The 23,201-nt window shown below is 43.5% G+C and overlaps 1 protein-coding gene across 3 annotated transcripts; it reads right to left on the bottom strand.

Moving 5' to 3' along the window:
• Window positions 1-545: 545 nt before the first annotated feature.
• Window positions 546-22,388, bottom strand: LOC105677530 (microtubule-associated protein futsch). Of its 3 annotated transcripts, none has more exons than XR_010888725.1 (17): window positions 20,974-22,388; window positions 19,719-19,903; window positions 19,405-19,601; window positions 11,835-19,312; window positions 11,539-11,750; window positions 11,158-11,464; window positions 10,890-11,068; window positions 10,615-10,795; window positions 10,251-10,486; window positions 9,588-9,978; window positions 9,172-9,280; window positions 8,750-9,092; window positions 8,150-8,188; window positions 7,942-8,058; window positions 7,724-7,832; window positions 2,493-6,165; window positions 546-2,406 (listed from the first exon to the last, which is right to left on the bottom strand). XR_010888725.1 is itself a non-coding variant. In XM_067350361.1 (16 exons), the coding sequence occupies exons 1-16, from the start codon at window positions 21,116-21,118 to the stop codon at window positions 4,169-4,171; spliced, it is 12,225 nt and encodes a 4,074-aa protein (XP_067206462.1). In that variant the 5' UTR covers window positions 21,119-22,388; the 3' UTR covers window positions 546-4,168. The 3 variants fall into 3 exon arrangements, 1 of the variants encoding a protein (XP_067206462.1); XR_010888726.1 differs by having other exon boundaries at window positions 3,823-6,165; XM_067350361.1 differs by having other exon boundaries at window positions 546-6,165.
• Window positions 22,389-23,201: the final 813 nt, after the last annotated feature.

Below are 23,201 nucleotides of genomic sequence, written 5' to 3'. Positions count from 1 at the left end.
AAAATTTTTGGAAAGTTTTTTGTTGCAAAATTTAGAATATTAATAGTTAAAAAATTAAAAAACGTCTTTTTAGGACGTTTTTAGGACGTCTTAAAGATGTCTTTTTTAATATGTTTTTAGGATGTCTTTAGACGTTTTCTTATATTTATTATATATATATATGTATGTTATATTATACATATAATATATGTCACTGTGGCTACGTAAAAAATGGTGCAACTATTGACTGAATAATTCTACCTGCCATTCAAATCATTTGAACGAGAACAAAATGCTACATTTAACAATAATAAATATAAATATTAAATATAACAATAAAATATGAAATTTTAATAATTGCTGAATTACGCTTTAATGATTCTTGCTGAATTTTAAACATTTATATGATACTTTACATTTTAGTATTTAGTATTAAAATATTAAAATTCGTACCTTTTTTTAAATATAATTAGAAAATATTTTTTGTAAAAAACTGAATCCATGTATTACAATTCTGTACAAAGAGGTGAGAAAAGGAGGGGAAGAAAAATAAAAGTTAGACTATGTTATTTCAATATATTGAATTTTATTACAAAATGTTTGTATTTAGGCTACAACATGTAATATAATTGCGTTTGGTCTAGACCCTTATCAAAAAAAAAAAAAAAAGCTAAACTGCACGTTTACTATTGTCTTAACGAGTCACTTTCTCAATTTACACCTCGAGGAAAAATCCAGAGCAACAGAAATAAAGAGCAATATATATAAATGTTACAAGATTCCACGTATGTAAATGTAAAGAAAACTTGTGCTTATATCGCGCACAAAATAAATTTTTCACAATTGACGATCATTACATGAATATTTCACTAAACACATACATTTCTGTACGCAAAAAATCTGAATTTTGTTTATCAAAAAGTATATTCAACATGCGGAACTGATATGAATATACATGGAACTAAAATGATAGATATTTCACAATTCTGAAAGAAAATCTAAAAGTTATAAAACTTTTATTAATTTACTCAATTTTTTAAAGAAATACGTCTAACAATTAGTGTGACGAATAGTCTTTTGTATCTTGAAGCAATATTGTCAGTAATTTGAGATGCAGATATGTGCCAGTATATATACCATTAATAAATTATAAAATACCTTTAGGTATTCTACACTTAAACGCATTTTAAATCGCTGAAAAATATTGCTTGGAGAACAACACCAAAGAACAAATCAAACTGATTGTCAAACTTATTTCTCTTTGTCAGAAATTAATAGAAGCTCCATTTTCACAATTTTCAGATTAATTTTTCAAGTTCGCACAAGAGCGAGCGACTATTCAGCTTCAAATATTTTCGAATAACATTATTTTAATCGGTCTATGATATTAATCGTTTCTAACATCAAATCTACTGACACCACGATCGCGCGAGCTCGTTATCTATTAAATATAGAAAGAAATAGTACAAATCATCGTCAATATATGAGATCGCACGATAATCGATCTGCCGATTGCACGCTAAAGAAAGAAAAGATAGCAGTAACCGATATCGTACTAAAGTTATATCCTCGAGACGCAGCTTGAAGACCGGTGAGCCCCAAAGACATGCTGTGTCTAAAGAAGAAGACGATAGTGATTGTACATCGAACTGCGTACAATCGATATACATCGTAATAGGTGTAAAAATAATAAAATTAGTTGGTAGTAAACCCCTCTATTACATTATACGGCGTGTAATTTATGTTTACGTGTGTTTCTATACGTGTGTGTGTGTATATGTGTGTATGTATAACCGTTCGATTCGGTTCATAAAACGGTCAACGTAGTAAAGGAAACTCTCCCAAGCAAGCTAATCCTAAGATAATATCTTTTTTTCTTGTTTATTCATATAGCTTCTATTTATATTAGGTATGCACGTACGTGTGATAACTAAACAGATATATGATTTATTTTCTTTCATCGCAGCATACGCGTGGCCACTAGCGGCCTCGTCTTAACTTCAAAGAGCAGGAGGCTGTCGCGATCATTGAGATCCGAAAAAAAGCGCGATAACTAATATTCGGTAAAACACAATGCTTTCAATCGCGAGGGCGACTTGTGTCCATTCGGTATGTAACTCCGAATTGATTTCCTTCCTGGACTCCGTGTTGCTTCATCGATCAATCTACCGCACATTCTAGCGCTAAATGCGATCACTCGTGTAACATGAATGTCCAAAGGATATCTACTTGCATGGAAAAAATTTCACTAGTTACGCCTTCTTCCTTTTCAAATCAGAACAGAATAGAATCCGGTTGTGCAATAAGAATCGATGCGCTGACGTTGATTAATCCAAATCAATCTTCAAAAATTTTCTCACAGTTGTCTTCGAGACGTCCTCAAACATTTGTGCTGACTGATTATTCTATCCTTGTCTCTCATACCTGCTGCAATAAATATGATTTTCGATTAGCTCGATATGCAGATAGTCACATTCAGCGCTTGACGCGGATAAACAAAGACAAATATCGACCGATTAAATTGGAAGTGCAGGAAGAAACTCCAGTTAGAAAGTCCGAGCGAGACAATGTTCTTCAAGTCGCGCACTGTAGACAACTTAGACGAATTTCAAACTTATCTAAATCGCTAACATCATCCGTGCACATTCACGTTTCTTTATAATTAGATGCATACAAAACAAAGAAAAGGAACTTTGGCTGTTCGAAGTGTCAGTATAATTAATGATGCATGAAGTACAGTGGACTTGGAATTCTATTAACTTGGCGTGTCATTATTAATATATTTTTATACACGCATGTCTATCTGTCTTTGAATTTTGCAGGCAAATTTTTTATTGCGTAAAGCATATCATGCTTTGCACATGTCTGAAAAAGTTGAAATCATATAGATACGCGTATTAAAAATTATATAAATAATTAGACATCAATCAATTAATAGAATTTACATCTGCATTTATGCATCAATTACACCACCGCTAGTTTTGCCAAAGTCTCTTTTCTTCGTTTTGCTTTTTCTTCGCGTAAGATACACTTGGAGAGCAGCCTCCTGTTCTCTAATATAACTATATTTAATGGTTTCTCATAGAATTATCAAGTAAAATTTGTAAAATACAATATACTGTCTATCATAAATTCTTAATCTTTTTCTTTATAAATAATTATAGTAATAGTCTTCACACCTTTTGTTAATTTATTATACTCAAATGCCATTTTTTTTTTGGATTAAATTTAAATATTACATTTGTGCCCGTTGCGCACTAGTTCACTTTTATAATATTCTGCACAATTTCCTGTCTCTTGTGTGTGTTTATATATAATACATGTAATATAATCTAAAAGACTTACGATATTTACATATATACACGTTAACAACGGTGCGCCGTCCCAAACCATTCCGCCAGTCACCAGCTTTCAGTTCGGTGAATGAATTTAATAATAATAACTATGCTACTTACTTTTGAAAAACAGCTGTAACACAGCGTCATATCCGTTTTGGGAAACGGTGAAGTGAAAGATCATTTTTTATCACTGTTCATTATACAACTCGCCAATCAATATTACTTTCAAAAAACTTTAAAGCAAGTAAAATATTTGTTCTGTAATTGCATGTTCTTCCATGTTCTTTTCCAGAACACATGTTGCAAGACAAATTTAACTTTATTTTAGTTTTGTGTATAAAAATTTTCGAACGTAATTGTTCGATTGGCGGATTGCAGTAACAAATAATGGCGAAAAACGGTTTCTAATCAAATCTTTCATCTCGCCGTCCGAAAAGCAATTCTGCCGTAGTATTATTGATTACATTCATTCATCGAGTTATAAGCTAATTACAGAAAAACTTACAACTCTTAGAAAATAGGCTCCGTCCCGTCGCTCTCAGATTTATCTCTCTGTGCTCGCTCTATACTTGGCCAACCATGGATTTGCCACCAGCGTTCTTCGTCATAAGAAGTGTGCAAGAACTACAAGACAACTATTTGCTTTAGAGGTCGAAGAGGAAGACTCTAGGTTCTATCTCTCGTGACGCAGGCTCGCACATACAATGTCTTCGAAAAGTCGAATCTCCCAAACTTATCTTGCATGTTGCTTTTGCATAACCGATGTCCCTCCGTAGCAAAAGTTGCGATCTTACCTGAGCACGTTTCCCCCCCTACCTAACGTTTCAGGGTTGGCCAAGCTCTCACTCATGCTACGAATCAAGATCGTCCTCCCTCTGGCTGCTGAAGTAAGATACCAGCCCGCCGAATTCACCGGTGCCCTCTTCGTCGCCCGGATGCGACTGTTGCGGTGGACCCTGAGGCGGCGGTGGACCTTGAATCGGCGGCTGAGTATCCGCCGGGGAGGAGAAGTGCTCCGAGGGATACGGCGAGCCCTGGTAAGCGGCTGCGTCGTCCGCCGTAGACATCGGCGGGGGCGCTGTATAGGCACCGTAGTGATAGTTGGGTGGCGGAGGCGGATGATACGGCGAGAAGTTGCCGGGCTGTCGATTAGGAGGCGGTGAAGGCTGCTGCATGCTGTGGTTGACAGGCGAGGCGTTGGTGAATGGCGGCATCTGGTGCCTGGGTCCCATAGGATTTTCGGCGAATCTAGCCATCGGCGGACCACCGCGCACGTATGGTGGAGGTGGCGGTGTCGGACCGCCCTTGGCCAGTGGACTACCGGCCGACGGTGGAATCATCGCCGGTCCGCCGGGCGTCAGGGGCGAACTGCGATCCCTATTATTGATGGAGATCGGTCCGCCGCCCGATGGCGACGGGTCCATTGGATGGTGCGGCGTGTGGTACATTTGCGGACCAGGTACTCGCATCCGCATTGGCGGTGTGCCCGATCTGACCGCAGCGAAATGCGGCATGGACGACTGGCCCGCCTGCCTGTACGGTGATGGAATCCTGGCGCGCGGCTGCATCTCGTAACCCGTTCGCGGACCACCTATCATCTGTCCGCCGACGTTGGGTCCGCCGAAGTACTTGTGACCCATCGCGGCTGCCGCCGCGGTGAACGATTGCGGACTGCTGGATACAGGTTGCGACTGCAGCATCCTCGTGATGACGGAAGACTGTTGACCGGGTGGTAGCGTCGGATAAACTGCGTTCGGCGACTGTGTCGATGGCGGACCCGGCGTCGGGACGGCGCTTGCCGGTGGTGTGGAGGGCGCTGAGCCGGACGTGCTGCTTCCTGGCGTGGGAAGAACGTTCGGGAGGTCGTTCTTCATCTCCGGATTGGAATCCGTGCCCATGCCAGCCATCAGGCCGACCTCGGCCGCAGCCTTAGCCGCTGCCTCCGCCGCTCTAGCCGCTTCCAATGCGAGTGTCTTCTTGCCCTTGCCACGACCCCGTCGCTTCGGTCTCACCGGGGTGCCATCGGGATTGAAAAGCTGTCCGTCCGGTCCTGTCATGAGAGGCATGTGACCCCCTTCGCCCCGATCCGTTTCCGGTGTCAGACTCGTCGATAAGGCAGCGGGATTCATGTTGTGCGACATGTTACCGGCGCCGTCCGGCATGCCGACGCTGCCGATAACAGTCGGTGACGCGATGCTTAGATTCGGCGCACCGTCCCTGCGCATCTGCTCGGCGAGTATCTCGGCCTTGCTGCGCCGTCCGCGTTTCTTCTTCTTGGGCACCTCACCATCCGTCCCCTCAGGCGCGTTCGGATCCCTCTGTCTCTCCGCCGCCAGAATTTCTAAAGCCTTCAAACGCGCTTTTTCCAATTTCTTGGCCTCCCGTTCTTCCTTCTTCTTTTTCTTCGCTATCTCGATCGCCGCGAGCTCGAGCTGCCGTCGTCCATACTCCTCGTCCATCATCATCTGCTCCAGCTGCTCATCGTCCAAATCGGCTAATTCCCCGGCACCGAGTCCCGTTAACGAACCTTCGGGAACATCTCCGGTGAATGAACTCGCAACCGACATCGTCGTGCCCGTCAATCCAACGTTGTCCGGAAGACTTTCGTCCATTTTAGATGCTAAATCGCCAATAGGATGGTCCATACCGAGCATATCATCATCATCTTGCAGCTTCTGCTTACGCGCTTTGTTCTTACTTCCCGGTTTCGGTCCTGGTTTCTTTCTTTGCTTCGGTGTGTCGTCCGATAACGATTTGCGTTTCCCCGCAGAGCCATTGCGCGGCTTCTTTGCTTTCGGTGACTTGTTTTTAAACTTCAGCGCATCCTTCTTGGGAATATAGACATCTCCTGCATAACATACGATTAATGTTGAATAATCATTATTTATATTCGCATATAATGTAGTGTTTAAAAAATCACAATAATTAAGAATTTCTTGTAAAAAAAAAACAAGATAAAAATAAATCTTAACAGAGAATAAAATTTTGTTTGAAATCTTGTTTTTAAAAGAAATTAACAAATAATCTTGAGAGAAAAAGGCAAAAAGTTGCTAGGTTCGTGCAAAAATTAAATTATATTTTTAAAATTACAAACACAAACGTTTCTGCCTATGTTAAACTTTCCTCAGTGTCGTTGCAAGTAAAAATTATAATAAACGGCATCACAAGTGTCGAAGCGTTTAGCAAACAAATAAGACGAAATACGCAAGGTATTCTTCGTGACAAATAATTTCCATATAGAAAGATTGATAATTGACACTGCAACAATATTGTGTATATAATAACGATTTTCTTTTATAAAATACAAAAAATTGTGATACATACTTGTTATTAAAAGCTGAAACTTTATGTCCAATAAAGAACTGGAAGTCAGAGACCAGCATTATCCATCAAAATGGCCTTCAAAATTCATGGAGAAATTATTTAAAAAACCGAAGAGTCCACGATTAAAACTGAATACAAAGTTAAACTAAGTTAATGATGGTTAAAATAATAATAATCAGAAAAATTATAGTTAAGGACTGTGTGAGAGTACCTGATGTGAAACAAAGAGGGGGTTTTAGTAATAAGAGAGAAGGAGAGGAAAAAGGGGGAAATAAGGAGGGAGAGAAAAGAACATAGCATCATATTGATGGAAATAAGTTTAAAACTTGTCGATAAGCTTCAGGTTAAGAATCCGCATCGCTCTGTCTATTTAAGCCTTCTTTTTGTCTTCTGATGAAAAGCATCTCTGAAGTTAGTCTTTTCATATAAGAAGGTTCTTCGTCTAATATCTGGATGTTATTCCAATCAAATTCATGAATAGAATCTAATCTGTGACGAGAAATTTTGAAGGCATTTTGATGGATAATGCTGGTCTCTGACTCTTCCAGTTCTTTATTGGACATATAGCTTCGGCTTTTAATAACAAGTATGTATCACAGTTTTTTGTATTTTATAAAACAAAATCGTTATTATATACGGATAATATTGTTGCAGTGCCAATTATCAATCTTTCTATATGGAAATTATTTGTCATAAAGAATACTTTGCGTATTTCGTCTTATTTGTTTGCTAAACGCTTCGACACTTGTGATACCGTTTATTAGGATTTTTACTTGCAACGACACCGAGGAAGGCCTAACATAGGCAGAAACGTTTGTCTTTGTAATTTTTATGATATAATTTAATTTTTGCACGAACACCTAGCAGCGACTCTTTTTGCCTTTTTCTCCCAAGATTATTTGTTAATTTACTGAAGCCTTAGTATTATTATTAATTTTTGTTAAAAGAAATTATTTTCAAAATTTAATTTTATTTAATTTTTATTTATTTTAAGGAAATTGCCTCTTTTTATTTGATTTACTAGATTTACTAATTTGCTTTGTGCACAAATTCTTTGAGAATTACAAGCCATTGCTACATACCTGAATCAGAATCCTTATCACCGTCGTCATTCATATCGTCGGCTTCATTCACTACAAATTCATCTTCGCTTTCGCCAGCCTTTCTCATCATTAGCGCTTTTTTTAATTCCTGAGGGACAATTCGAATCTTAAGACGTGATATAATTTCGTTAAATTATTTAAAGAAGTTTAAATTGTTTAATTAAAAAATTCTTTCTTTAAATTAAAGAGTCACTCACCTCTTCGCTATCAGATGCCATTTCCTCTCGATAATTGATCTTGCGTCCTCGAGTTCTCCTACCTAATATTTCTTCCTCCTCTTGACGGTTCTCATCGGGAAGACCGCCGTAAATAATCTTTAAAGAACCAAATTCAATCAAATTATCGTTATTTAAAAACACATTTGTATATATATATATATATACAATTTAATAAAAATAAACTTACCTTTCGTCTCATAGCTTTCTTCGGCTTAGGCACAATATCCTAAAAGAATTATATTTGATATTAATTCATGCATACTGCAGTAATTAATTTTATATTTTCTTACTTAATACTTTAACGACCTCTGTTATGTACGTGTAAGCCAGCAGTTATCGGCCGAAATAGGCTGACTCCTAAATCATATCTACGTTAGAAACCAAGCGAGAGATGCCGGCAAAGGCCTTGCATGAAATAACTTCGTCAACAAGCCATGACTTTGTTTATTTTGATACTTCATAATTTGACTTAACTCCCTTTCAATTGGTTATTTTCCGCACTCAATTATCGCTTCGTTTCGAGGCAAAAGAAAAACAAGCCACAACATGGGGTGTAAAATTGACACAAGTTTTTTCGCGAGATAAATTAAAATATACGATTTTAACAAAACATATTTAAAAATAATATTTATAACATGGTAAGATATAAATACATTACATTTATTGAACATTTTTTTAGAGCTTTTAAGACAACATAAAAATTTTGATCACCCCATGTGAATTGTGTAACATTAGAAGAATTTTGTGCGTGTGTGTGTGTGTAAAAAGCTTGGTATAATAAATTTACCTTTTTGATTTTCTGAATCGGCAACAGTTCTTGTGGTTGCTGTGGAATCTGAGGAATCGGAACTTCTGAGGCTACTTCCGGCAATCTTTCATCTTTTACCTCGACATTATTTTCGGTTGTGTTATTTTCAAAATTTTCTTGTTTGTCAACGTCCAGCGTTTCATTCAGTCCGGAAGTATCCACGCCCTGCAAGTTGGGTTCGCATTGCTCCTCGATTTTCGGCTCATCTTCTTCATCGTTCTCGCTCTGATTGTCGGATTCAATTATACGTTTTCTCTTCTTCTTCTTCTTGCCCTTCGTTTTCGGCATTGTCCTAACTCTGGACGTTGGTATTGTCCTACTCCTGCAATAATTTTAAAAATAATGTTTCAAATATATTTCTTATTTTTAATACATTATTTTTAATCTTATGCATTTCTCACTTTTTCTTTCGTTGCCTCCACGAGTTATCACTGTCTTCGCTATCCGAGTCTCCCCACGATCGCGATTTCTTTCTCTTTGGCCGATCACTCTCATCGCTATCGTCATTAACTAAAAAGAAACGTTTATTTAGACTTACTTTTAATCTTACTTAAAAATTAGAATCAGATACCTTATTAATAAAATTATAAGTGAAGCAAATTAAATGTAATTACAGATTTAAAAAATTAATTTTATGTAATAATCTTGTTAATTTATTTATTATGCATAAATTAAATAATAAAATTCATTAAAGAATTTAATATCTATAAATATTTTTAAACGAATATTTCAGTAAAATTTATATTTGGCAAATGTTATAAAACATTAATATTAAAAAATAATACAGATAATGTCTTTTCTTTGTTTCATAACTTACTAAAATCTTCATCGTAAGCTCTCGTCATACGCGCTCTAGTAGATCTTCTAACGGGACGTGAATCGCCCTTCCTACCGCGTCGTTTTACATCAGCAAAGGTGCTATCATCAGACGATGTAATGTGATCGTCAAAGTCCTCCTCGTCGTCGGAACTCGTACCTTTGAAATCTTCGTCACTGTCCGGATCGTCTTCACTGCTTATATCAAGACTGTTTAGCTTTCGGTGTTTCTTACGTGCCAACAATTTCCTAGCAACTGTATTTTGCTCCTCTTCCATTTCATCCATCACATCCTCGTTTTCAATCTTAAATTCTTCATCACTTTCTTTCTCTGGTTTTGATTCCACATCGTCCTTGTCTTCTTCTAATTGCGTCATTTTTAATGCTTCCGCCTACAAAAAAAAATATCATTTCTATAAACGAGCGTATTACGTACACGAACACAAATCGATATACACAACTTTATTTAGAGATTAAATAAGAATCGCGATGAGATAGCAAAACTAGAAACTAACAAAAAGTTGAAAAAAAAAGCAAACAATTCATAAGCGACGATCGAAGGACAGTCGATTCAATAATTATAGTGCTTCTTTATTTTTATCCTGTGTTTCCTACCTTTATATTTGGCATTATATTATCATGTTTATATATGTTTGTATTTTACCTCAGCCTCTTCCTTCTCCGCATTAACTATCGTTGCGATATCCTTGCCCCTTCCTTGATTTCCGGCACCTTGAACCGCTTCAACTTCATCCTGAATCGCGGCGTTAATCATGTCATCGTATTCGTTAAATTTGTAGGTGTTGGCGCAGCGACGTTCGCGCAGTTGATAAACCGGTTCGCTTTCCTCGCTGCTCGATGTTTCAGAACTGGAGGCCGACGAAGAGGAGTCAGAGGATTCTGTAGAAACAGATTAAAGATTCGTATAATAGTAATGATACTAAAACACGATTGTTAACTAATTAATTCCACGCAATGTTGCTTAAAAGAATCCCAAGTAATCGTTACATAAAACACCGATTATTCACCGTTATCTGATTCTTGACTGGACGCTTTCGATCCGCGCTGCCCCTCGCCTTTATGAAGCACGTTATCCAAACTGATGCCGACAAAGGCCAATCGTTTCTTCCGCAGCACTTCATTCTCGTGTCTCTTTGTCAACTGATCGAATGTTTTCAAAGTATCCCGTAGTTTATTCACCAGCAGATTCTGAAAAATTGATTTCGTGCGTAGGTATACATTTACGTAATGCGACAAATAGAAAATACTAAATATACGTGTGAAGGATTTTCAGAATAATTACATGCTGGCACGGTGGGCAGAACCAATCGCCTTCAGGTATAAGCATAAGAGCCGGCCTGAGACACGAGCAGTGCCATCCCTTGTCGCAAGAGTCGCACAATAAAATCCATTCGGGATGATCAGCTTTCCCACACTTTTGACAAGCATATTCATCCTCAGCTTCTTCAACGTCACTTTGAGCTGAAAAATCAACGCAGTGGAATTACATTTAAATGTTACACAAGTTAGATAAAATTTGCACCGCATTCCTCCGTTAACAGAAAACTCACCTTTTTGCGCCGTCCGAGCGCGTCTTAACGGTTCGGACTCCTGATCCTTCTCGAGATCGCTCTCCGGAGAAAACTCGTGATCGCTTTTAAACAGCAAGGATCCTTCGCTCTCCATGTCCTCGTCTTCCTCATCCTCGTCTTCATTTTCATTGTCTTCGTCGCTGCTGGACCCGGACGAACTCTGCCACGGGTTCGACTCGTTGAATTTAGCCAACATCTTTTTCTTCTTTCTCTTTCGACGTTTCTTTTTCGATTTCTTCTCTTTCTCAATTTCCTTTATGATAATTTCCTCCTCCTCGCTTTCCGGCTACAACACAATATAAACGATCACTTATGCAATCCATAGCTATAATCCTTCATGCATTTAACATGAATGCTTACCTTTTGCTTCTTCCTCTTCTTCTTTTCCGATTCTTTTTTCTCCTCCACCTCACGCATGCTTTCCTCCTCGATTCTGCGTCTGTCTGCTTGTTCCTTAATTTTCAATTGCGCTATCCTCCTTGATTGTCTGACAGGCGTTTCATCCTGCGCCGCGGGCGTTTCCGATTCCAGAGAAATATCTCTGCCTATTTCCAAGCCCAAAACCATTTTTCCTATAAAAATGAAAATTCTCAGTCAACGGGTTTTCACGCGTGATGAATGATTATTATTGCACGCCTTTCTTTACGTATACTCACGCTTTTTCCGCTTCTTCTGCGCCGACGAACTCAAAGCGTCATTCGGAGTGCCGTCGGGAAGGACACCGGGCGATACTTCCGATCCTTGATCGTGGAATCCCGCGAGTTTCGGCCGACTAGGACGCCCACCGCCGCGATAACCACGCCTTCGTCTACCTCTGGGACGACCTCTGATCTTCTTGTCGATCGCCATAGATTGCGCCGCATTCGGGTCATCGCTGCCGTCTTTAATCGCGTGTTCCGCTACATTATCCGCGTCGCACTTCACGGCCTCGTCCTCGGAGCTCACCGCCATCTCGCGACTTTCCTCGATGGACTTCCGCAGCTCCTTGGCATGCGTCGGCATGCGTTTTGCGCGCAATTTCATCCTCTTGCCACCCATCATCTCCTCCGCCTCTTGCTTCGCAGCCCCGTCCTCGGAATTCGACTCTGCGCGAGGCTGCGCGCTACTCCGGCGCTTTCGCGAAATTTTCGGCGTCTCCGTAGTGCTGTCCAGTTTCCAGCCCTCGTAAACTATTTCGGCTACCGGCTTCACGCGAATGCTTATCTTGTCGGAACCGTCTTCGGCGATGTTCTTCAAAGCGTCGTCGTCGGTGCACGCCAAAGGATCAGCCTCCTCCGGCGGTACGTCGAACACGCTCTCATCATTGTCCACGCCCATCGAGTCGTCGGAAGCTGTGGATTTCGTCTCGACATTCTCGATTTCCGAAGATTCTTTCCTGTCCGCGGCTTCTAAATCAATCTTCTTCGGATCCTCCGTCGGTGTGGCGGCCGCGGAATCGTTAACTGTGCCAAAATTATTGGAAAACAACGGCGTCGTGGAGATCGCCGGGGGCTTCGCTTCGTCTTCGACCTTTGGCTCCATTTTCTCAATCTCACTCGTATCTAAAAGTTTAGGCGCTTCTGCTGCGACGTTTTCTAAATTTTCTACAATTTTATCGTCTGTTTCCAAGCACGGAGACTTCTTCAGCGGACGAACGTCTTCTACGTCTAAGGCGTCAATCAGCCTCTTGCTGGCTTCCTTCTTCGCATCGGATTTTACAACACCAATTTCCGACATGCTCTCCTGAGCGGGCGATGTCGCCGGCTCGTCACTCATACTCGAAGGCGGATTTTCACTTAAGTTCTCTGTAATTTTATTTACATTCAAGTTTATACTAAAAGGCTCATTTTGATTGTTGCAGCTGTCCAAGTTATTTTCCATCTTCGGAACGGGCATCGAATTGGGAAAATACAACGCGGAGGAGGACACGCTCCCTTCTAAAGCAGCTTCCTTCTCGTCCGTTTTCCACGCTTGCAATTTGTCCGCTGCCAAATCGTTATCCAGCTTCGCCGGCATAACGCTCGATTCCGTTTGAATCGGCGGCAAAATCGCCCCTTCTTCCGCGAATGGTTTGGCGCTTAAGCATTCTTCTTTCAATTTCACATCCCATTTATTGTCCTTGTTATCGTAATCGGCGAGGTCTTCTTTGAATCGTTTGCACGGAATAGGCAGTTCTTCGCTAATGTGTACATTTACATTTTTCAATCTCGCGATGCTCTCGGTGTCCAAATTACTGACGTTTAGTTTCTCGTCCATACTTTTCACATGCTGCTCCTTCACGTGAAATACATCGGTCACTTGACTGTCCACAGCGTTAAATTCGGCACTTTCTCGGCCGAGCGAGGGCTTCGCGAGTTTACTCGCGTCGTCCACGCTGAAATCGTGAATGTTCTCAGATTTTAAACAATCCGTCTTCTCCGTCACTTCGATAGCATTTTGAATCTCCTGCGTGGTTTTCATATTGTCAATCAAATTATTGAAATGCTCTCTATTTTTCTCGCTGTGGCTAACGATCGTCTCCAAGTTCTTGCTCGGCTCTTCCGTTGTGACTGGCGCTAAAACTTTCGTCGCGTCCGGCACTTCCGACGTTTTAGAATTGTCAGTAGCAGAAATAGTATTCGTCTCTTCTTGAAATTCTTCGTCCTTGCTTAAAGACGTCGGTAATTTCTCGTTAGAATCATATTCAATGTTGTTGCAAACAGATTTGATCTGCGTCTCGTCAACGCACTCCTGCGTACTAATTTTAACGTCTGGCTCTGCGACCACGCTATCTTGATCCAATACTTCGTTAACTTTCGTTTCTGGAAGTTCCTCTACCTGTTGCTCGGCAGACGGTTGTTCCTCAGGCACATCGGAGACTAAATTTCTGCTGCTGGCGTCGTCTTCTGTCACAGATAATTCTTTCTCTCTTTCAGCTTCAGCTTCTTCTGCTTTAGCTTCTTCAGCTTTAGCTTCTTCAGCTTTAGCTTCTTCAGCTTTAACTTCTTCAGCTTTAGCTTCTTCAGCTTTAGCTTCTTCAGCTTTAGCTTCTTCAGCTTTAGCTTCTTCAGCTTTAGCTTCTTCAACTTTAGCTTCTTCAGCTTTAGCTTCTTCAGCAACTTTTTCTACGTGCGGCTTTTCTTTCGTTTCTTGCTCTACCGAGGCGATGACGTCATTCTTAGAATCAACTGTTTGCGCTACATCAGACTCGAAAACGTCATCGCTAACATTGTCATTGGAATCGCTTTCATAATTCGCAACTAACGATTGTTTCTTGCCATTTGTTACCTCTTCTTGTGATTTTTCTGGCGCTACATTTGCGACATCTGCCTCTGATTGCTGAGCGGTTACAATTGTCGTATCTATCTCTGATTGCTGAGAAGTTACAGTCGTCGCATCTGTCTCTGATTGCTGAGAAGTTACAGTCGTCGCATCTGTCTCTGATTGCTGAGAAGTTACAGTCGTCGCATCTGTCTCTGATTGCTGAGAAGTTACAGTCGTCGCATCTGTCTCTGATTGCTGAGAAATTACAGTCGTCGTATCTATTCCAGATTCTGGAACAATTGTCGCATCCACCTCCGATTCGGGAACAGTTATTGTATCTGTCTCTGATTTTTCTACGCTCTCGGGAAGTTCTTTACTTTGGCTGGCTTCACAGACATCCTCTGCAATTATCGCGTCCTGCTCATCGTTCTTACAAGTTTCGGTCTTGTCGTCTTCGATTGTTTCTTGAAGATTATTATCGTTTTTGCTTTCTTCGTCGATTCTCTCCTCAGATTCTTCCTTTTTCTCTGAGATTTCAGCTTCTGTCGCAGCCTGACAAGATTCTTGTTCAACGCTCGCAGGAACTAAATCTTCCTTTTCGGATTCTACTCGCGTTTCCGACGCTGTGTTCTCTTGTTGCTCGTCATTCGTTGTGATTTTCTCAGCTTCCTTAGATGGCTCGTTAGTTTCAGATACACGATCGTCTATAACCATCTCTTCATCTTGATCGACACAGGAACTGAAATTTTCAGAAATATCGTCGGTGAACTCGCTGGTAGATTGAACCAAGCTGGGGGCGTTTGTCTCCTCCGCGATCTCGTAGACATCGGATTTCGACGGTTCGATATTCGCTTCGGGCTCCGCTGGCGAAGCGTCGGACGTGGAAGGCTTATCGGTGACGAACGATGCATCTTCTACTTTCTCACTATCTATATGCACAGGTTCAGTATCTCGAGGCGAAGAATCCTGCGCGCAGGCATCGTCCGAACTGCTTGTAATAGGAACTATATCGTGCTTGTCGTCCTCCCGAGTCGACTCCGAGCTAGTCGTCACGGAATTTTCGGGGGGATGCGCTTCGGGATCGATACCGAACACAACGTCGTTGATTTGAGCATCGTTCAACTCCTTTTCCTTGATCTCTTCGGAGTCGCCCGATCCATCGTCCTGCATCACCACATCCGACAGCGCGTCGGTCCGCTCGCTATTCTTGTCGTAGTTGACGCACATCGAGTCGGCGTCGGAACCAGCCAGACCCTTCATCTTCTCGTTGTCCGTGTCGGTCGAGTGATCCTCCTGACCGTCGATTTCGGAGAAGTTGTCATTCCTGTCACTCTGCTTGTCGCAACTCTCACCGGCGGAATCGAGATCGTTGCTGTGCGGCCTGCTGGTTTCTTGATAATTCGCAGATCCCGCCGCGTTCGTGGAATCCAATGGCTCGCTCGAGTTGTTGGCATCCTCGAATTCCCTGAGATCGGCTAGCTCCGCCTGCGAATTTTGTGTAAGTGGCGATAAAGATGAATGCGCCGTTGTCACGGACTCGGTTTTCTCCTGATCTTCCTTGAAGGCATCCGGATTGGCCGACTGATAGTCTTCCTCGATTTTACCATCATCGGCCGGCTGTTCACCTTTATCTTCCTTATCGTCCAGCAGTTCCGACGTCGTTTCCATCTTTTCGAAAGAAGCTTCTTGATTCTCTGTGTTCATAGATTTTTCAGAATCAATAGATTGATCGCACTGCGATGACTCAACAATTTCACGTTCCGCCGGTTGAACCACGCCAGGCTCGTCGACCGAACTGATTTTAGATGAGTCTTCCTCGGCTATATTTACATTGTTAATACTTTCATTTTCAGTTATCGTTTCTGACGTAGGATCTTCATGCAATTTTGTGCAGTCACCTTCTTCCGCTTCTTTGTTTTCTTTTACTTCTTCACGGCAAACAGATTCTTGCACGCTTAATTCTTCACTCGTCTCCGCTTGAACTTGCGCGACGGAAGAATTAGCGACAGTCTGTTCGGATGCGTCGCTCGGATCTGTTGAATTATTGAGAGTCGAAATTTGTTGATCCCACGTGTTACTTGGTCCTTCAGTTTTCTCCGCGTCCTTGCTGTTATTCTCGCATAGAACGCTGTCGGATTCTGAAGTAAGCAGATCTGTTTTTAGTTTGTTGTTTGTTTGCGCAATATCGAAATCCTCCGTCTTGCACGGAAGAGCCGCGTCGTCCGACGGTTTCGACGAAGACACGCATTCGTATTGCACAATATCCGTTTTATCCTGCACAGATGCGGCGAGACTCGGCTCCGCGATCTGCGATCCTGATTCATCGGACTTCGAGGTATACGAGATACAATTGGGGCCAAAAAAAAATCTCGGCGGCGATGCAACCGACTTACATTCGTTATCCACTGTTTCGGAAATATCGCGTGAAACTACGTTATTCGAATCGGAAACGTTGACCGAGTCTACCACCGTGGGTTCAGAATCCGTACACGATTCAGGTTTCTGCGAGATGTCCGCCTGACACGATGATATGGACGAATCGCACTGCACGGACTCTTGGGGCTCAGAGTCTCTTTCCTCCTTCGTCGTACTCGTATTCTCCGAACTTACATCAGACACTTGAGGTTTGACACTGCCTTCGACGGAATTCTCGTCTACCTTGACGTCTCGATTGACAGCGGCGGAATCCTCGCGTTCAGCCTTGGACGATTCCGCGTCTGTGCTTGGTAGCCTCCGTTCCGCATCGTCGCTCCGTTCGTCGGTATTTTGCTTCAATGATATGTCTCCTTCCTTTGATATGATGCTGCTGTCGCATTCTGTCTTCTCCTCCGGTTTTCCCACATCCCACCTGGACAACCTCTTCACGGGGCCAGTTGTACTTTTCGGTATTATCTGAACGCCTAATGTCGACTTAAACTTTGGCTTCTCTTGTATAGAATCTATTATTTGACAATTATCATTTACGCTTACATTAGACTGCGGGTAGTTCCTATTTAATTTTACAGGGGTTTTGTTCGACACTATCGAGCCCGTGGAAACCTCGTCCTCAGTTAAAACCTTATTCTGCGACAGCGTCGCCGTGGCCGAGTCAGGTTCGGTTTTTGATTCGTTGCTTTCTTTATTGTCAGTGGACGCGTCGTCGCCGGGATTGCCTGTCTCGCATTCCGCGCCGGAACCCTCGCCGTAAAAAAAAGCCGTCGGCTCCTCGATAGCCTCTCCTACGACGGGATTCACCGCGTCACAGTCGCTGCCGGATCCCTCGCCTTGAACCATCATCATCGGCTCCTCGATGGCTTCGCCTACTTCGTCCCTCCAATTGCCGCCGCTCATTATCGGTCTCTTATCCATAGAGCCTCTGATCGGGATCACATCCGCCCTTATCCTCTTCAGCACTTCCGGCTGTACGTCGTCGCTTTCCAAGGGTCGTTTCAACGACGCATTGGCGTTCATCCTGAGAGCCGTAATTTTGCTGGGATCGGGAAGTATCGCGTAGCTCTGCAATCGGTGCTCGTCCTTGGTTGGTAATCTGGCCGCGTTGTGGTACGGCGTCGACGGCATCTCGTACGCGCTGTACGGCATTTGTCGTTTACTCAAATCGGCCACCATCGCGTGATTGCGCATCATCACGCTCCGCGCATCGTACGGTATATTCGGCACTTCCGGCTTATTCAGCTTCTTCGTGCTCAGATCCATCTCTCTGTGCTGGAACTCCTGCGCCCTGTAGCCCGGGGAAGGCAAGTCCACCGTCTTCCCTGATTTTCGACTAGAAAGATCGATTCCGGAGAAATCCACCGGTCTGTTCTGCTCGTTCGCGCTCTCCCAGCCACGCGGCGATGTCGACAGATCCATGCCTCTGTGGCCCTGCCTGAGCCCCGCCGATTTTTCCGACTGATTCCTCGCGCAGAAGTCCTGCGGCAATCCGTCCTCTCCGTTCATCAGCATACCGCCGGACCTCGCCAGGGATTCTGCGATCTTCTCCAGTGACTTTGTTCCGCTTGGCTTCTCCAGCTTTTCCGACTGTATCCTCACGAGATTCGCAGCCAATTGATCTATCGGTTTCACGGATAGCTTGCTATGTCCCATGGAAATGGAATCGGCGGGCGCAAACGGCAGACTGCTTTTGCCGGGTAATTTATCGAGCGGTTTCAAGACGGAATCCACCGTGCTCTCATCGGGAGCACCGTGCTTCTTCACCGTGTTTAACGGCGCGACGACGGGTGTCGTCGGGCTCGTCAACTTCTCTTCCGTCGTGTGCTTCAATTCCGTGATATTCACCAGTTTCAATGGAGACGACGTGATGACGGGCGTCTCTATCGATTTTAACGGTGGCGCTTCCTCAACCTCGACTTTCGCGACACTCGCGAGTGTCGTCGGTTTATGCGTCATCGCCGGCTTATTCTTCGTCTCATCGATAGCCTCTTTCTGGCTCATATCTTCCGGCATCACGCTCACTTTTACATTTGGCGTTTCCGGCGCCAGATTAGCCGGTTGTAATGAGGACGAAGCGTTCGTACACCTTGATTCTGCACTCGGAGTTCGCACCATTTCTTGAGAATCGTCTTCCTCCGTAATCTGCTTCGAGCTTTCGTCGTTCGTCACATCTTCCTCTTCCCCGTCGATATCTTCCTCCTCGTCGTTTTCAATTTCATTTATATCATCCTGATCCTGATCGTGCTCCTCTTCGAACTCGTCGCTCTTACCGTTCGGTAAGGGCTTGTCGTTCATCTCGTCCGTATGAACGCCGTTCTCTTGCACAATCTCGTCCTCCAGACTCGGAGACGTCGTCACTTGACCGGTGTCTATTATAGGTTTCTCGGAGATTTCAAGACTGTTGCTATCCTCGTTAATTGGTATAGCCCCGACTTCGCCGTTCGACAAAGTGTTTATGAGACTAACAACACCCTCTCGATCCCTATTACGAATAACAGTATGTATCATTTCACAAATACATAATTCATATGTAATTCAGCAGATTATTATCTAGCGTGTAAAAACGAAACTTACTGAGCTACTAACTCCCAATTCTCCTCGTCTAAATCTTCCCTATAGACTCTTATGTTGCATTCCTCGTCCAGCTGACACCAATACGCTAAGCCACTCTTGTCCCTTCCTAACGGTTCCACACGTAATTCATCAGCTCCCAATTTGTTCACTTCATTCTTAAACTTTTGATTTTGATCAAACTGTGTTTCCAATAGCACCTAGAATAGAAAAAGAATTTGCTCATAGAATATACCGATAGCTGACTCTTTGATCTCATGAATAAAAAAAAAATATAAGATAATGCATAAAATAGAATAGAAAAGTATGGCTCATACTTTAAGTAAACGCAGTTTAACAGCAATACGGGCTTTTTTGTAACCAAAACGCTCAAGTTCCCATCCATCCTGATTGGAATACGTGTGGCAAAACTTGACTAGCGCCCGCTCCCACTTTTCTGGTGACACAGTTTTGCGCGTTTTGCGCAGCAACTTGATGTGCAGGTCTATTAATTCTTGTGACGCTAGAAAAAGTATACAATCAATTTGTAAGAATCGCAAACAAATGCATAGAGAAAAAGATTCCTAATTGCAAAACTTTATTGATACAATATAAAAAATAATTTATATATTAAACCTGTTAAAAAATGCTTTAACTTTTGGATAAAACAATGTTAACATATAAAAAAACATTGTTCTGCGACAAATCTTATATAATTAAACATATTAATATACAGTAATTACAGTAGACACATTAATATAAATAAAGATTCAGAGACTGCTGTGAAACATGAATGGAAATGCTTCGTGACAAAGAAATGTTTGCTCTGTTTACACACATTCCAAAATTAAAGAGACACTCATTGACGCGTCTGTAGATTCTCGGTATCGCGTAGGAGCCCCGTCGCGCGTGTACAACAATCAATGACATTTCTCCGAAATTGGAGCGGGCCGGCGAAGCGTGCCGCTTGTAACTCGTAATCACGTGTAACCGACAAGTTGACAACATGAAAGGTGGCAGCACACGGCAGAATAACAACAACGTGAAAACTATCTGTCAATAACAACGCCTCGCGTAAGGAGCGTGTTGTTAGGAGCGTTCGGTGCGAAAGGACGCGCGGAAACGACGAGAAGGAACGCGCGATGGGGACGCGGCTGCGGTTACGGCTCTACCGATCCCGCGCCAAATCAGACGCACATGAAAACAAAAAGCGTAGACACACCGCCGTACCCATGTCCGCTTGTCCTTGCTCGTCGTCGCGCATTCGCGCCGCTGCCGAGGCGAGAGAGCGGCAACTCTGTTCCGTCGGAACGAGCGGATGGACGGACAAGCGAAGGCTCGCGCAGTCGAAGCGGAATCGTACGAAGGAAACTAATAGTACGCGCTTAGACGACTGGCCTCCGCGGGGGCGGGTCACAATCGTACCCTCTCGCTTCCTCTCGTCCATCACCTCGCACGCTCTATCTCTCTCCATCTCACCTTCTCGCGCGCATACACACGGACCGTCTTTCTGCCCTCCCTCCCGCGCGCGCGGGAGAACAGCACGTATACACAAGCGTAAAGAGAGTGAGAGACAACATAGCGGAGACCCACCTTCCTGCGTGTTCTCGAGCATTTCCTGGAGTCGCGCGATGTCCGGGTAGATGATGCCGCAGGACTTGCCGAAGCAGCCGAGAAACGAGCAGATCACCGCGAAATTTGGGTCACTCGCGCAAGAGGCTTCGTTATCGGACGCCATTTTTCCGACCGCTTCTCGCCGTTGGGCCCCGTCGCCACCGCCACCGCTACCACCGCCGTCGCCACCGCCGTCAGGCAAGGCGATACACACTACTACGCTAAGCGGCCCGACGGCTCGCCGCGCATCCCATTTCCCCCTACGCGAACAGCCCGCCGATCACCGGTGCCCAATGCGAGCGTCAACAACGGCGACGTAACGTGACGAAAATCGCGCGCGTTCAATCGGACCGGCGCCGCCAGCAGGTAGTCGGGCCGCCGGGCGTCTCGACGCCGACGCTTCCCGCTTCCTAGCCACTTTCGTCTTCCTCTACCTCGTCGTTGTGCGCGCCCTCGCTCGCACGGGTACCTTCGCGCGCGCCTCTACCTGCCACTCGCGCGCGAGCGCGGGGAGGGGGGTCGGGAGAAGCACAAACACACACTCGGAGAGACAGAGAGAGAGACGGAGGTACTCTCTCCTCCGCCCTCTCTCAAGAGCGGACAAGCGAGAAGAAGCGGCGCCGCCGCCGCTTCGCTGTCTCTCTTCCTCTCTTTTTCTTCCGCTCTCTCTTTATGTCGTTCTTAGATCTTTCTGCCCTTCTCTCGCGTCCCTTCTGCTTTCGCACCACGCAACTTTTCACGTATCACGGACAAAAACACATCGCGCGCTAAAGCACTGGCCACTCCGTCTCTTTCTCTCTCGCCTCTCCGTCCCCTCTTCTTCGGCCCTTCCGTTTTTCCCACTATCTTTCTCTTTCTATCACGCGCACCAAACGTCTCGCTCCGTCAATGCCGAGAGCGCGCGCGGGCGCGCGCACGAATGCACGCACGTCGACGACGACGTCGAAGACGTTAGTCAAGGATACCGCACGTAGTCCACGATCCGAGACGGATATCGCGCACACACGCGGACGCACACGGGACAATTCCGCTCCGTTTTATGCAGGCTGCAACACTCGCGCGTCCTAGATGAACGTGCGTGTAACGCCGCGATCGTCGAGTCACCGGGTGCACACGAGCGGCGCAGAAACGACCACCACGACGACTGCGAAACGCAGCCCCCTTCCTCGTCGCGCAACACGGCGCACTGGACATCGCCTTCGGGATTGGAAACATCAGCAAGGGGTTCTCAACCTAATCGACGGATGTAGTCTAGCGCCAGGATTGTGTTTTGCAGGCGGCTTGTGAATTCTTGCCAAGTTAATGCTATTGCGAATTAAAGTTCTCAACGTAAACAAATTTGGATGGGATAATTAATAGAAATTTATCCAAAAAAAAACAAATTTATTTTGTTAAATTGCCAAGATTATATAACTTCTTTATTGTAGAATATATCATTTTATTATTATTCACAGCATCGATGTTATCAAGTGTTAAAAATCGATTCTTGCCACATCTCTTCATTGTTTCTTATAATTATGGATAATTAATGACTTATTGCCTTCTCCATATTTTCTTTATAAAAAATATCAGGATTCATTAAATAATATTTAAAATAAAATTAGCTACTTTCGTAAAGCCATTAAAACAGAATAACTTTTGAATATTTCTAACATATTTAAATCAAGAATGAAAAGTTAAATGATTGACAATCGCAATTGTTTATTATTAGATCGCAATACAGACGATGATTCTCATTCGACTAGATTCAACCCTGATCGTACCTGTGGTCTTTAAGCCGCGTCCACGAGTACACATCTCTCTCAATCTCTCTCCCTCTCTTTCTCTACCATTATCTTTCTAATCACGCCTGAGGCCGACATTCACTCGGCTCATATTGGCACATTATTTTCGTCATCACGAGCGGTTCATGTGTCGCAGTCAAAAACAAGGACCGCTCGAAAAGAGCGCGAAAACTTGCTGAAATATCAACCGCATGTTTCGCATTCGCTCCATTAAAAGATGTTCTCGCTCAATGACGTATTGCGCAGTCACGATGTCACACAGAGCATGAGCACCACGTCCCAGGACGGTGCCTTGATCGTCAAGCGCCTCCCGCCTACGCCATACTATAAAATTCTATTCTATAAAATCCGAATACTTCTTTTTGAATGCTGAAATTGCAGTTAAAATATTGCAGATCTCAGATTTGTTTCTGTTAACTAGAT

This window comes from Linepithema humile, chromosome 2, assembly GCF_040581485.1.
Source record: "Linepithema humile isolate Giens D197 chromosome 2, Lhum_UNIL_v1.0, whole genome shotgun sequence".
In the NCBI taxonomy this organism is placed as follows: domain Eukaryota; kingdom Metazoa; phylum Arthropoda; class Insecta; order Hymenoptera; family Formicidae; genus Linepithema; species Linepithema humile.
The sequence above is the reverse complement of the archived record's forward strand: the minus strand, read 5'-3'. Positions and strand labels throughout refer to the sequence as shown.

Excerpts from the sequence above, each read along its gene's own strand:
- LOC105677530 (XM_067350361.1), bottom strand. The coding sequence starts at position 21,118 with ATGGCGTCCGATAACGAAGCCTCTTGCGCGAGTGACCCAAATTTCGCG. Across the intron at positions 10,796-10,889 it reads TCTGCCCACCGTGCCAGCAT|AATCTGCTGGTGAATAAACT; the intron begins GTAATTATTCTG and ends TCAATTTTTCAG. Across the intron at positions 7,833-7,941 it reads TGGCATCTGATAGCGAAGAG|GAATTAAAAAAAGCGCTAAT; the intron begins GTGAGTGACTCT and ends ATTGTCCCTCAG.